At 38.5% G+C, this 15,576-nt stretch overlaps 1 protein-coding gene across 1 annotated transcript in view; it reads right to left on the reverse strand.

Annotated features, from left to right (window-relative positions):
• Positions 1–15,576, reverse strand: part of PKHD1 (PKHD1 ciliary IPT domain containing fibrocystin/polyductin) — a 282,605-nt gene that overhangs the window by 83,305 nt on the left and 183,724 nt on the right. The window contains exons 50-53 of the mRNA XM_087952900.1: positions 12,932–13,078; positions 10,720–11,601; positions 8,700–8,868; positions 7,715–7,875 (exon numbers count right to left, since the gene is read on the reverse strand). Coding sequence (XP_087809026.1) covers positions 7,715–7,875; positions 8,700–8,868; positions 10,720–11,601; positions 12,932–13,078 — 1,359 coding nt within the window. The remainder of the gene's footprint in view (positions 1–7,714; positions 7,876–8,699; positions 8,869–10,719; positions 11,602–12,931; positions 13,079–15,576) is intronic.

Here is a 15,576-nt window from a genome sequence, read left to right on the forward strand (position 1 = left end):
TAAGAAAAAAACAGTAGGACAGGGATGGTAGGCATGTTGGTGTGCTTATGCATATCTCCTACAGACCTCTTAGGAAAGAGGTGAGGTCAATAGTAGACAGTCTAAGGTTAAAGTTTTGGGGGTTTGGGGAAGAAACCACAGAATCAGGTAGAGTATTCCAGACATTGACGACTGTTGCTAATGTCATATTTCTTGCAATAAAGTTTGGTGCGGTTTACCTTGAGTTTGTATCTATTGTGTGCTCTTGTATTGTTATGGTTGAAGTTGAAGTATTCATTGACAGGTAAGATATTGCAACATATAATTTTATGTATTATACTTAGATTGGACCGAAGGTGGCATAGTTCTAGGTTTTCTAAATCTAGAATTTCAAGTCTGGTGGCATAAGTTATTCTACAACGAATAGAGGAGTAGAGAACTCTTGTGAAATATTTCTGGACTTTCTCCACTGCATTAATATCAGATACGTAATGCGGGTTTCAGACTGATGAGCTGTATTCAAGTATTGGTCTAGCAAAAGTTTTGTATGCTCTAGTTCGTAGTGTGATATTGCCGGAGAAAAAGCTACGCAGGATTAGGTTAACAACTCTTAATGCCTTTTTAGCTATGTAATTACAGTCGCTCTAGCACTTAGATCATTAGAGATGAGTACTCCAAGGTTCTTGACAGAGTTTGGATCATCAACAAGGACTTGACTATTCAGCTTGTATTTTATTTTCTGATTTTTTTTTGCCAATATGTAAGACAGAGCATTTATTTGTTGAGATTTGAAGTTGCCATTTGTTTGACCATTCTGACACATAGTCAAGGTCTTTTTGAAGGATAGCATATTGTCGGTGGTGTTGAATAACTTAACATCATCAGTGAAAAGAACGCAGTTGCTCTTAATATGATCACAGAGGCAGGGGTAGGATTCAAATTTTTAACAACCGGTTCTGTGGGTGTGGCTTAGGTGATGGGCGTGGCTTGGTGGTCATGTGACTGGGTAGACATGGCTTGGTGGTCATATTATTGGCTGGGTGTGGCCAACTCAATATCACTCACATCAAGGCAGACATCTCCTCGCCTGGCCTCTCATGACTGTGGGGATGCTGCAACAGCCATAAATGTGAAAAATGGTCATAAGTCACTTTTTTCAGTGCCATTGTAACTTTGAATGGTCACTCCACACAAGCAAAGTACCAGCAAAGGAGAGGGGGAAATTCCAGAGACGTTCCTGAGACAAGAAGTCTAGTCCTGCCAAGAATGTAATAAGGGTTAATGGAGAGGCAGTTTCTGTAAGCAACACCAGAATGTTTCCTTCCTGCCTTCCTTACAGGATTAGGCCAGTAATTTCTTCTAACAACCGGTTCTCCGAACTGCTTAGAATGTTAACAACTGGTTCTAGCGAATAGGTGCGAACTGGTAGAATCCCACCCCTGCACATAGGTCATTAATGTAGAGTAGGAAGAGAATTGGTCCTAGAACACTGCCTTGGGGGACATCACTGTTGACAGGTACATAATTTGATAGGATGCTCCCAATTTTGACCATTTGTTGTCTGTTTGACAGGAATGCTTGTATCCAGTTATGCTAGTGTCTGGAGATACCATAAAATTTTAGTTTTAGGAGTAGTTTGTCATGTACCACTGAATCCAAGGCTTTACAGAAGTTTATGTAAATTGCGTCAATTGCTTTGCCCTGATCGAGTTATGTAGTCCATATGTTTTTGCAGTGTAAGAGTTGCAGATTGCAGGATAGTTTTTTTCTGAAACCAGATTGTTTATTGGAGAGTAGGTTGTTTGTCTCTAAGTGGAGGATAATGGATTGGTTAATAATTGATTCCATGACTTTACAGGTGACACAGCATAAGGAGATTGGTCTGTAATTTTCAACTAGGCTGGGGTCTCCCTTTTTGAAGATGGGGATGACCATAGCTTGTGACCATAGTTTTGGCAAGGAGCTGGACCTGAAAGATTTCCCAAAGATTATGCTTAGAGGTTCTGCTATGGCAGTGGATAGCTTTTTTAAGAAGTAGGCACATATTCCGTCTAGTACAATAGGTAGAGATGGTTTTAGATTGCATAGTGCTTTTTCAGCATAGTCTTCTGTACAATTGATATGTATTAGATCATTGTAGTTGTCTGTAGTTCGACTAGGAAATACTGGGCCTGATCCATTGCTGTTTACAAATACTGAGCCAAGGAGTGTGTTGGCTTTAATGGTGTCATCATTGCAGAGTAAAAAGGGGAACTAAGTATTTTAATAATTTGCTCAGGACATAAAAGGACCAGTATGGAAACTGCTGGAGCATCTGTGATCTCCAAACTAATCACTTTCCTGTTTCTCACAGCTAGCTACTTCATCTAGAATGCCTGTTTCACAAAAAGCAAGGCCTTGCATTCTGTCAGATTTCTTTGTTATATTAGACAGAAAAATTTGTAAACCTTTCTCTCTGTCTCTGTCCTTCACCCACTCTCAACCTCCTAACACCGCTCTACATGGAAATTTCTCCCTTTTCTTAGGATCCGTATTTTTCATTATAGGCAACTATGTTTTCTGCCCCCATGGTTTCATCCATTCTGTTTACTGCACCCCCATTTCCATGGATTCCTTCTTCTCCTTCCCATGTTTCCATACACTTAATTGTTATTGTTAAACATATTGTGCAAGATTGCCCATGACATGCATTCTCTGGTTCCCTAGAAGATTTGCACGAAAGAACGCCAGAGGCGATCACCTGGATAGCTGAATTGGATATTCAGTTATGAAGCCACTGTGATACCCCCCCCCCCACATAAAAGTTTTACTTATAATTACATGTACAATGTATATCTGTTTATTTTACTTCTGTCCTGTTCTCATCATATGCTAAATAATAATAATAATCCACTTTATTTCTCCTTTTCCAGGGGTGGGATTCTACCAGTTCGCACCTATTCGCTAGAATCGGTTGTTAACATTCTAAGCAGTTTGGAGAACCGGTTGTTAGAAGAAATTACTGGCCTAATCCTGTAAGGAAGGCAGGAAGGAAATATTCTGGTGTTGCTTACAGAAACTGCCTCTCCGTTAACCCTTATTACATTCTTGGCAGGAGTAGACTTCCTGTCTCAGGAACATCTCTGGAATTTTCCCCTCTCCTTTGCTGGTACTTTGCTTGCGTGGAGTGACCATTCAAAGTTACAGTGGCACTGAAAAAAGTGACTTATGACCATTTTTCACACTTATGACTGTTGCAGCATCCCCACAGTCATGAGAGGCCAGGCGAGGAGATATGTGGCTCGATGTGAGTGATATTGAGTTGGCCACACCCAGCTAATAACATGACCACCAAGCCACGCCCACCAACTTAGCCACACCCACAGAACCGGTTGTTAAAAAAATAGAATCCCACCCCTGCCCTTTTCCCTTTCTCCTTTTTGGGAGGTTTATAACATACATTCACAACCTGAAGACTGGGTTTCCCTCTCTCTGGGTAGCCAATTCAAGAATCCCTCCCCCCCCGCCCAATTGCAATAGATGTGGACACTGCAGCATAGCAGGCAAAAGAATTATATGCAACAGGGAGGTTCATACTAAATTAACAGCAAGCCTTTCTGCCCATCCTTAAGCCCTTCAAAAGCAATAACAGCATGAAATGAGTTCTCCCCGTCGCCAGTCCCTGTCTTGTATTTATCCCCTCTATTCCCAGTAACTGTACTTCCCTGACTTCAGACACAGCACACAGAATGAATATGGCAAACCTTGAAACAGCCTTAAATCAATATTTATATGGCTTTATTGTATATTGTTTAAAACTTAATCTACAAACACACCATTTGTCCTATAGCAAACATGACAGGGTTAGAGGAACAAAGCAAAAAGAGAGACTCTGGTGACAGAGAAAAAGGAAAACCAGGTTCAGTGTATTCGTGCTGGCTTCTCTTTCATATGGAATTAATGGTGGTTTAATGGGGTATGAAAGAATGTTTTACTGGAAACAATGAGGAACAATTGTCTAGCTCACGTTTCATTTCACAGGTCATTATTGCATTAAGAAGTAAATCGACCAAGTCCGGTAAATAACAGTCTGGGTATTGCTGAAAGCTTCAAACCAAACAATCTTACAGTTTTCACCTAATATCTCTGTCATTTTTAACCCTTACAGAGATCAGCTGCAGGCTAAACAATTATTATCTTCACTCACCCCTGGCAGGTAAGCATTATTCATTTTACCTTCTCTAGCAAGCCCCACCAGGCAAAGAGTTTTGCATTGTTGTTTTGTTTATTAGACAGGCTAGCCAACTGTTTATCTGGTGGCCTTGAAAAACAACACAACTTTTAGTGAGTGCTGCAGGCATCTTTAAACGGGCTGCTTCCTCTGCAAAATTAATTGTTGCAAAACACAGCACTTCTTCTGTGTCAAGTACTGCGCACTGACACTCAGCAGTTTGTCTTCGTTATGGATATGCCAGGGAAATTTAGGGCAATGCCATTCTTCAAGTTCACATGCAAATCCTGTAAAGAGTGAGGCTTATACACTCTTGAGAAGGCCGACCTTGTTACTTACTTAATTTTCATCTGGGAACTATAAAGTCTAGCTGTCCTGTCTCCCATCTCTCAATGTATAAGCAATTACTGTACTGTTCTTTGAACAACATCAGTCAAATAGATTAATCTTAAATTCTTCTGAGTTCTCTTTTTCACCCTATTTAAAATTCATTTCTGACACATCCTTATGAATTCAGAACAGATGTCTAGAATTTAAGAATTATTTCCATTCACATGTTATAACTTTTCAGGAGGAATTCTTTCTGCTAAATCCATTCTCTTCATTTTTCAAACATCCATCTTATCTCTCAGTTATCTCACAGTCCAAGGAACCAGAACACCGCTCAAAGCTGGCTGAAAATTAGTGACCCCTATGACAAATTAAGGGTAATTGTATGTTGTTTTTTCTTTCAAACGTACATTTTAAAATTCTTACTTTGAATTTATTATGTGCCATTAAGTGATTTTTCAACTCCTACCAACCACATAGATAGATTTTCTCTGTGACAATCTTTCCCTAACCTGTTCTTTCAGGTCCAGTTTGAATGGACATATAGTTTTTAATATCCATGCAGTGTATAAAAAGGTCCTTGGAGGGTTTTATATGTAAGAAGTCCTTGACATACAACATTTGTTTAGTATCCATTTGAAGTTACAACGGCACTGAAAAAAGTGACTTAGGAGCATTTTTCATACTTATGGCTTTTGCAGCATCCCCATGGTCACATGATCAAAAATCAGATGCTCAGCAACTGGCATGTATTTATGACGGTTGCGGTATCCCAGGGTTATGTGATCAGCTTTTGTAACCTTCTCACAAGCAATGTCAATGGGGAAGTCAGATTCACTTAACAACTGTGCTACTAAATTAACACCTGCGATGATTCACTCAATAACTGTGGCAAGTAAGATTGTAAAATGGAGCAAAACTCACCGAACAACTGTCTTGCTTAGCAATGGAAAGTTTGAGCTCAACTGTGTTCGTAAGTCAAGGACTGCCTGTAGGTGGGGGGTTAGCAGCCTTTTCCGTGATAATACAGAAGCATTCTGGAAAATGTTTTTAACTTCCCTGCAGGCCCCCTTGTTCAAAAATTAACTTTTCTTTTGTGTATTAGAGGATATTGCTCCTCAAAATTATTCTGGTTTTTCTAACATTGTATTGTGTTGATTTGGTTGGTTGGTTGGTTATGATAGTAGGGGGAGGAAATCTAGTTAATATCTCTTTCCTGTTCTAACACTTCTCAAGGTACATATAAAACAGTCATGATAGCAGGAAAACAGGAAAAAACTTCAGTTGCTCTTAGCTCCACTATGTATTGTAGACCATACCAAGAATCAACTTCACAGGGAAACTAAGTCTACTTTTATGGAGAAGGGCTATAATGAAAAAATGTTACCAGTCTGATTGTGCTATACTTCTTGCGTTTTATATTCATGTGAATATGAAGATTTCTGTCTGAGTCTCTTTGCCATATTTTCTGTCTGTTTTTGGATTTAAGATTTGCTTTTCCCTTCATTGCTCTGGTAACTGTACTTATCCTCAGTATCTCCATCAGTGTCACCTTGTTTATGCTCTACAATTGCTTTACACAGATAAAGAAAGCACATCCCCAACTCAGGAGTATAGATCAGTAGTTATCAGGAAAGGACATTTTCTTGTATGGTGTTATTTTTCATTATCTCAACATTTCACCAAAGAGTTATCATATAATATGCAGCATAAAAATCGATGCCCCCAATTAAAGCTTGATACATATAAAAAGTTAACTAATATACCAGAAAAGAAAAATATGGTGATAAAGCATCTCATTTGTTTTCAGAATTGAACTTCCAGGAATGAATACTTTGGGATTCACCAAAAAGTAGTGCAGCCGTTAAGGGATATATTATAAAGCACTTCTATAAATGATGGGTCATTAAAATTCAGGAGATATGATTCCTGTCCATGCTTGAAAATGAGAACCCAATAAACAAAGAGGTTTCCAAGATGTACAAGTACATTTGAGATAGAGGTGGATGATCAATTTCTTCTTCTTTTAAAAAAAAGGTTTTTACTAATGACACTGATTATAGCTTTTACTAATGACACTGATTATTAGCTCAATGTCAAATCCTTCTAAGGGATTTTCTCAATAACTTCCATATATGTCCTTTTCTAGAAAACTCTTCTGGAAATTCTTAAAATGGCAAAGATGGTTGTTTTCTGATGACAAATCAAGAAACTTATAGCCTGATATGTGCATGAACATAAAGAGTGATTAAACCTGCCTTTAAAGATGTATTTGATGGACCTTGGTGTCTGACTTTGACTTGTGATTCATAATCAGGTCAACAAAAGTAGGGGGTAAGATCATGTCTGTGCAACACAGTGAATTAATCAGCCCTCTAAGCAGCCTCTAAGACAGATCTGTAGAGAAATGCCTTTCCTGGAAGACATTAGATGTTTTATTTAAAGATTGAACATTTTGTTTAAAGATTAAAGTTCTTTTTGTGCTTAATCGCTTTCCAGGGCAAGATGGAAAATGGGATTAATTACAGTCTCCTGCATTAAGCTCCTATCCAGCAGAAGTCACAAACGATGTAACTTTTCTGCAAAATGGCCACCATCATGAACAGCAGGCTCCAGAGATACTAATTGTAATTAAAGAGTTTATCTGGAGTCGCAGCACAGTCTTAATCAGGATGTCAACCGAGCCTCACTGCATGCACTTACAGCACATGGCTGTATAACAAAATAGCTCTTTTGAAAAGGCAGTTTACTCTAAAAAGTCTGAGCAGGACTTGATGCCGGCGGGCCTACCATTCTCTGTGGGATTCACACAAAATCTTATTAGGTCAATTGTTTAGAAAGCATCTCTCATTAAGGGATTTCAAAACGCTTGTGAAAAGTGAATAAAATTACCTTGCTCTATTGAAGAATAAATGTGGACCGGGCTGCCATTAATACATATAAAGGTTATGTTGAATTAAGTTACTTGCCCTGGAACTAGGAGAGACATATACAATTGGAAACTGTACCCCTGAGACAAAGAGTCTAAATTCTTTATTGTCATACTGCCATCTTTCTGGAATAAAGATACCAAGTATATATCCAGGAATAATTGTCTTCAAATGCCCACAGTAGCACTGGATTCCTTTTAAGTTCCTCTCTCTCACACATATAAAATTATTCAGTATTGTTGTCTACCCATGACTAACAACTTACCAGCATCCTGGCATGCTTGTTCCCAATCCAATTCTGATTTTTGGAAAACTGATACAGGTGAATCCAATCCTAGAGCACTTCCATCCAAATCTTTGAAAAGAGCTTTCCTTGAGCTCCCACATATCGCATTACCAGATGAGCCAAGTATTGATTCATTTATTCTGACAAGAAAGGTAGAAAAATGAGACACAAGGAACATATCAAACACACCAATTACTGATATACATGTAAGTTAAATAGGAGACAGCATAATAGTGATAAAGAAAAGGTCTCCCCTGTCCAGATGTCTGACTCTAGGGCAGCGGTCTGCAACCATAAACACTCAAAGAGCCATTTGGGCCTGTTTCCCACAGAAAAGAAAACACCGGGAGCCAATAATTTAACAACTGGTGTGACTGGGTGGGTGTGGCCAACTCGATGTCACTCCCTCCCACCCAGTCACATCCTGCTCTGGAATAGGAAGCGAGTCTCCATCCCCTGCCATCACCTTTCTCAGGCCAGGTGAGGAGTGACGGGGAGGAGAGGTGCCAGCCTGTGGTGGGATCAGCCGACAGGGAGCCGCAGCAGAGGACCACAAGACCCGCATGTGGCTCCAGAGCCGCAGGTTGCAGACCCCTGCTCATCTCTGTTTCTTAGCCGAGGGAGCCATCATTGTCCAAAGACGCTTCCAGGGTCATGTGGCCAGCATGACTATACACTGAGGCATAATGCAATGATATATTTTGTTTGGAAAACTGTTTAATCCATTACTTGATGTTTGTATGTACACTATGAGATTATGCATATTCTATTCTATTCTGTATTCTTTTAACTGGAGCTGAAATAAGAAAAAACAAGAAGAAAAAACAAGAAGTAGGAGAAAGCAACTCTAAGAAAAACAAATCACCAATGGTTTTACAGATTATAAATATGTCAAACAAAATATTGTGGAAATCTCAGCAAGAGTTATCCAAAGTGAGTTAGTTATAAGTGATTGTAAGTGTACCTCATTTGCAGTGGATGAAAATGGAACATATTTTGTTCCCTGATATGGAACATTCTGGTCTGCTCAGATGTGATCAGATGCAAGATGCCTCCGTATCCTGGATTTGTCATGATGCAGATGTCTTGGTCATCAGTATAGCAACTCTTTTTAAAACCATCGAAGATTATATCTGATAAAGGGAAAGTAAAAACACTGTAGGAAAATGGCAGCACCCAACTAATTTACATAGAGAACCAGTTTGGTCTAGTGGTTAACTTTAGAAAGTAGAAGACTGTAAATTTTAGTGGTATAATCTTGCTACTTTAATTGTTGATAGCACTGTTTTTCACTTTTTTGACACTTTTTTAAAAAGGTCAACTAGAAGTAGAAATTAGAGGTAAAATTTGTTTAACATCACCTAGGTTTGCAACCCCCCCCCCCTTTTTAAATAAAAGATTCATGTTTTAGGATTCAGTTAAAGTTCTCATTGACTCCTGTGAGAAATTTATGTCTTGGGGGCTTACTGAATTGATACTTCAATGTTCTGTCTAAAATTATTCAAAATGTCTTCATTTCTGTTTTCAGGAGAAAATCTTTAGCAAAATAAACAGTTGTGTCAGTTTTCCTTCTATTTCTTAGAAGGACAGGAGAAACTAGTAGTTGTATATAGATACCATGCTAAAAACATGGTTTAGTTCAAAAGTAACCATGTCCTCCGTCTGTTCTAAACACCAGATCTCATCAGCTCCAACTGTCATGGCAAATAATTTGAAGAGTTGTAGTTCCAAAGTTCTAAAGAGAGCCCATTTCTATCCCTATTTTAACAAGACATGAACAAGGAAAAATTAATGGCATCAGGCCATGAATTTCTCTTTTACTTTCTTACCTTTCCTACAGAGCCAAAGAGGAATTATGGTTAACTACAGCAAGCAATGTCAACTTGGCCTATAATTAATTGTATTTAGCTACAATTATGGATAATTTAAGCAACCCAATATGTTGCCATGATTAAACAAGCCGGTTATTTTAAAGTGAATTATTTAAAATTAACATTTTTTTCTTTTACTTTTTTTTCTTCTTAATGGTTTTTCCTCAAGGACAGGGTCCATTTTTTGGATCAATCAAGTGTTGATCCATTGATTGGGACAGGAATTGATTTATTTTGTCACTCAAGGTTACGTCATGGGATGCGAAGAGTGACTAGCCCAGAGTCACCCAGGCAGTTTTCACAGTCTCCTCATTTCCAGCCTGATGACTTAACTAGACAAAACTGGCTCTCTTAACAATATTTCATATTAATCATGTTAATTTGTCTTGGGGAGAGTATGCAAAGCCACATCCCCATTTATTCATGTTAGATCAGATTAATCTAGTATGTACAAACTAGTGAATATATAATATGTTCATAGATTCTCCTGCTACCCATGAGATTGGGTAAACACACACACAAACACACAGAGACACACAACCATTTTCATCAGAAGGATATAGACAGATTTATTTGGGTTTTTTTTCCATTTAAATGAGTCTTTTCTTCCATAACCATTTTACAGTGAGAAACATTGTTATTACATAATTGTATATTTTATGGGACAAATTCTTGGTCCCTCAACTACAACTACTTTTTCTTTTTTTGCTTGGTGTCATTTTAAAAAAATCTTAACAATTTTCTGTTGATTATTTTAGAAAAAGTATACATACGTATCTTGAAACAGAGCAAAATTGTCACAAAGTCATGTATTTTGACCTAAGACTGTATTAAAGTTTGGATTTAGATACAATAGTATACAAAATCAGGATCAGCTGCTTTTGAAATTAGACCATTTCTAAAAATATTCACAGGACTGGGCCTTGGTCAGTTATAATCTGCAGCACCATAATAAAGTTTTTTTTTTTTTAAATAAAATATGTGAGGTTCCTAAAAATTCTTTAAATAACATTTTAACATCCAAGCACCATTTGTAGTTCCAGGATTTAATATTGTATGTATTATTTCACTATTTATTAGACCACATTGTTTATTAGCTCTTAAAGTACTAACCTTGTAGAGTTGTGACTCCCATAACTATTGAATAGTTTCTTATTTTATGCCATGGAGCATCAGGCCACCAATTACAGTCCAAAGTAAAAGATGGCCATAACATGCCAATTCGGCCCCTCCAGGGATTACGTGGAGCTCGATCTGTAATTGTCACATTGGCTGAAAGAGGCTGGATTCTGTCTTTGATGCAATCAAAGGAAGTGCTAGTACCCACAAAGACAGAGTTTCTTAGTTTCAGATGCTGTTTTTTCTGGTGACAGTGAAGCTTAGCAGATGGTCCATAAAGTACTGGCAAGAGTCCTACAACATTGTCCACCAATATCACCTTTTCAACTACTACACTTCCTACAAGATGAAACATTATCCCATAGTCATAGTTTTTGTAAGACAAAAAGCCTGTAATTTTAGTACAGTTTGGAAAGCCATCTCCTTTATATAAATGAACCCCATGAAGGCTTGAATGAGCTACATTGCCACTGTAAAGATCCTCTGCTGAGAAACATTCTTGACCTTTGATATGAAAGGCTATCCGTTCCGAACCAGCCACACTATTATTATGTAACATAACACTTTCTACTGCATTTGTTTTGATGCCAGCAATCCAGAACTTCGAGGTCCCTGGTTGTTTGATTAAGACAACAAGATTGCTGATGAGTTTATGATTTTGGCCTTCTAAATGTATACCATGCCCAATTGTATTGAATATCACATTATCACGTAGCAAGAGCCCACTACTTGTAATGGCTTGAATACCAACTCCACAGCTGTGATGGATGCTGGAGGAAATTATAAAAGACTTGAGGGATGAATTTGTGATGTCAACTGATGGAGATTGTGAAGATCCAAGGTTCAAAATTTCAACATTTGAAAGTTGAAGCACACCTGCAAGATGGGAGAATGACACCTTTAAGAATCAGGATTTGTGGGGGAGAGGTTGGGGAGGTACAGGATAACCTTCTATGCCTTGAAAAATAGAAACAATGGAAAAAGATACTCTATTGATGTCACTTTAGAAGTTCTTAATTCAGAAATCTTTAAGATAATACTACTCCAAATTAAAAAAGCATATACAGTAACTAAAGAGTTACTCAGTGATCCAGGTTTTATTTTCATTAATGCCTATATAACATTTGCTATAGAGGATAATAGTTTTTTATTTCAAATAGCACATTTTAAACTCAGTTGCTATTACTTTCCTCACCAATTATTACTCTGTTTTATTTATTTATTTGATTTATTTGATTTGCCAATTGTTTACAAGATAATAAGTATAAGTGTATACATAGTTGTGAATACATGAAATGGGTACATATAAGAAAAATAAAAGAAGAATAAGAGAAACAATAGGACAGGGACGGTAGGCACATTGGTGCGCTTATGCATGCCCCCTACAGACCTCTTAGGAAAGGGGTGAGGTCAATAGTAGACAGTCTAAGGTTAAAGTTTTTGGGGTTTGGGGAAGAAACTACAGAGTCAGGTAGAGTATTCCAGACATTGACCACTCTATTGCTGAAGTCGTATTTCCTGCAATCAAGTTTGGTGCGGTTAACTTTGAGTTTGTATCTATTGTGTGCTCTTGTGTTGTTATGGTTGAAGCTGAAGTATTCATTGACAGGTAGGACATTGCAATGTATGATTTTATATACCATGCTTAAATCAGACCGAAGACGGCGTAATTCAAGGTTTTCTAGTTCTAGAATTTCAAGTCTGGTGGCATAAGGTATTCTACAACGAGTAGAGGAGTGGAGAACTCTTCTTGTGAAATATTTCTGGACTTTCTCAATTGTGCTAATATCAGATACGTAATGTGGGTTCCAGACTGATGAACTGTATTTGAGTATTGGTCTAGCAAATGTTTTGTATGCTCTGTTGTCACACAATTTATAAAATAAAAAAATCATTTATCATTCCCACATTCATAAGTTTTTTTGGGGGGGGGGCGTCAATTGATGGAAGGAGCCAATGATAAACTATTTCTGAAAAACCTTGCCAAGAAAACTGCAGGGACTTGTCCAGGCAGTCTCTGAGAATTGGACAAGATTGAATGGAAGAAAGAAAAATCACCCACAATAGTAGGCTTGGTGTGATAACTATCAAATGAATTCATGTTCTTCTTTAAAAATACATGACAAATCTAGAAAATTAAAATATATTTATTCTAAGCTACATGGATAGAGAATGATGTGTAAAATAAATATAAATACTTAAGTACCTGCATCTTGGTTTGCATAGCCCCAAGGTTTCACCAGAAGTTTTCCTATGCAATCCATGTCAGATTTAATCCGAATGTTTCTTGTCAGAAGCCCAACCTCTGCAGCCAGGAGAATCCATTGACCATCTTCTAATCTATGGGAATGGCCTACAGAGATCAAAATGTCAGAAAACAACAGAAGTGGAACAGGTTTAATAAACCAAACATGGGATCTCTAATAATTCTTCCCATATGAAAAGAGTTCACATATCCAGGCAACGTAAAGTAGGACTTCGTAATTTATTGCAGATTCAGACATTTGGAAAAAAAGTCATTTACTTTATTATCACTTTAAACAACATTATTTTCCCCTTATTTCATATAACAATCACTGATGCAGAGAATAACATATCAGAAGTAGGGAGCATACAGGTGAAACTCAAAAAATTAGAATATTGTGCAAAAGTTCATTTATTTCAGTAATGCAACTTAAAAGGTGAAAGTAATATATGAGATAGACTCATTACATGCAAAGCAAGATAGTTCAAGCCGTGATGTGGCATAATTGAGATGATTATGGCTTACAGCTCATGAAAACTCCAAATCCACAATCTCAGAAAATTAGAATATTGTGAAAAGGTTCAATATTCTAGGCTCAAAGTGTCCCACTCTAATCAGCTAATTAAGCCATAACACCCAAAGGGTTCCTGGGCCTTTAAATAGTCTCTCAGTCTGGTTCAGTAGGAATCACAATCATGGGAAAGACTGCTGACCTGACAGTTGTGCAGAAAACCATCATTGACACCCTCCATAAGGAGGGAAAGCCTCCAAAGTTAATTGCAAAAGAAGTTGGATGTTCCCAAAGTACTGTATGAAAGCACATGAATAGAAAGTTATGTGGAAGGGAAAAGTGTGGAAGAAAAAGTTGCACAAGCAGCAGGGATGACCACAGCTTGGAGAGGATTGTCAGGAAAAAGCCATTCAAAAGTGTTGGGGACCTTCACAAGGAGTGGACTGAAGCTGGAGTCAGTGCATTAAGAGCCACCACACAAAGACAGATCCTGGACATGGGCTTCAAATGTCATATTCCTTTTGTCAAGCCGCTCCTGAACAACAAACAATGTCAGAAGCGTCTTACCTGGGCTAAAGAAAAACAGAACTGGTCTGTTGCTCAGTGGTCTAAAGCAGGGGTCCCCAACCACCGGTCCGCGGACCGGTACCGTCCGCGGAACAGGTCCTACCGGGTCGCTGGCTTGCTGGGCGCCGCCATCTTTTTGATGAAAAAGTGCTTCCGGTGAGCTTTTCCGGGTAGAAAGCTCACCAGAAGCACGTTTTCATCAAAAAAAAGATGGCGGCGCCAGCGCTTCCGGTTAGCTTTTCCAGGTAGAAAGCTCACCGGAAGCACGTTTTCATCAAAAAAAGATGGTGGCGCCCAGCTGATGCCAGTACCGGGCCGCGGCGCCCAGCTGATGCCGGTACCGGGCCGCGGTGTAAAAATGGTTGGGGACCCCTGGTCTAAAGTCCTCTTTTCTGATGAGAGCAACTTTTGCATCTCATTTGGAAACCAAGGACCCAGAGTCTGGAGGAAGAATGGAGAGGCACACACTGCAAGATGCTTGAAGTCCAGTGTGAAGTTTCCACAGTCTGTATTGATTTGGGGAGCCATGAGCTGGTGTTGGTCCACTGTGCTTCATTAAGTCCAGGGTCAACGCAGCCGTCTTCCAGGAGATTTTGGAGCACTTCATATTTCCTTCCGCAGACGAGCTTTATGGGGATGCTGACTTCATTTTCCAGCAGGACTTGGCACCTGCCCACACTGCCAAATGCACCAAAACCTGGTTCAATGACCATGGGGTTACTGTGCTTGATTGGCCAGCAAACTCGCCTGAGAATCTATGGGGCATTGCCAAGAGAAAGATGAGAGACATGAGACTGAACAATGCAAAAGAGCTGAAGGCCGCTATTGAAGCATCCTGGTCTTCCATAACACCTCAGCAGTGCCACAAGCTGATAGCTTCCATGCCACGCTGCACTGAGGCAGTAATTGCTGCAAAAGGGGCCCAAACCAAGTACTGAGTGCTTGCTTATACTTTTCAGAGGTCCGATATTGTTCTATGTACAATCCTTGTTTTATTGATTGCATGTAATATTCTAATTTTCTGAGATTGTGGATTTGGGGTTTCATGAGCTGTAAGCCATAATCATCGCAATTATGACAAATCAAGGCTTGAACTATCTTGCTTTGCATGTAATGAGTCTATCTCATATATTAGTTTCACCTTTTAAGTTGCATTACTGAAATAAATGAACTTTTGCACGCTATTCTAATTTTTAGAGTTTCACCTGTATAGTACCTCAGCTGTTTTGTGATCAAATATTTTACAAACCTAAATCAGTTCCATGGCATCTCCAATTTAAAAGAAGTTAAATACAGTATAAGGTCAGAGTTTATTGCACCTACCTTTCCTAAGAGGTCTGTAGGGTGCATGTATAAGCACACCAACGTACCTATTGTCCCTGTCCTAATGTTTCTTTTTATTCATATCCATTTAATGTATTCATAATCATGTTTATACTTATACCTGTTATCTAATACTTGCTTGACAAATAAATAAATTAAATAAATAAATAAAAATGTTGCAAGCATTTGTAATTCTAAGGGTATG

Source organism: Notechis scutatus, chromosome 1 (genome assembly GCF_049901735.1).
Source record: "Notechis scutatus isolate UNSWTSFEM ecotype Mainland chromosome 1, rNotScu1.2, whole genome shotgun sequence".
Lineage (NCBI taxonomy): Eukaryota > Metazoa > Chordata > Lepidosauria > Squamata > Elapidae > Notechis > Notechis scutatus.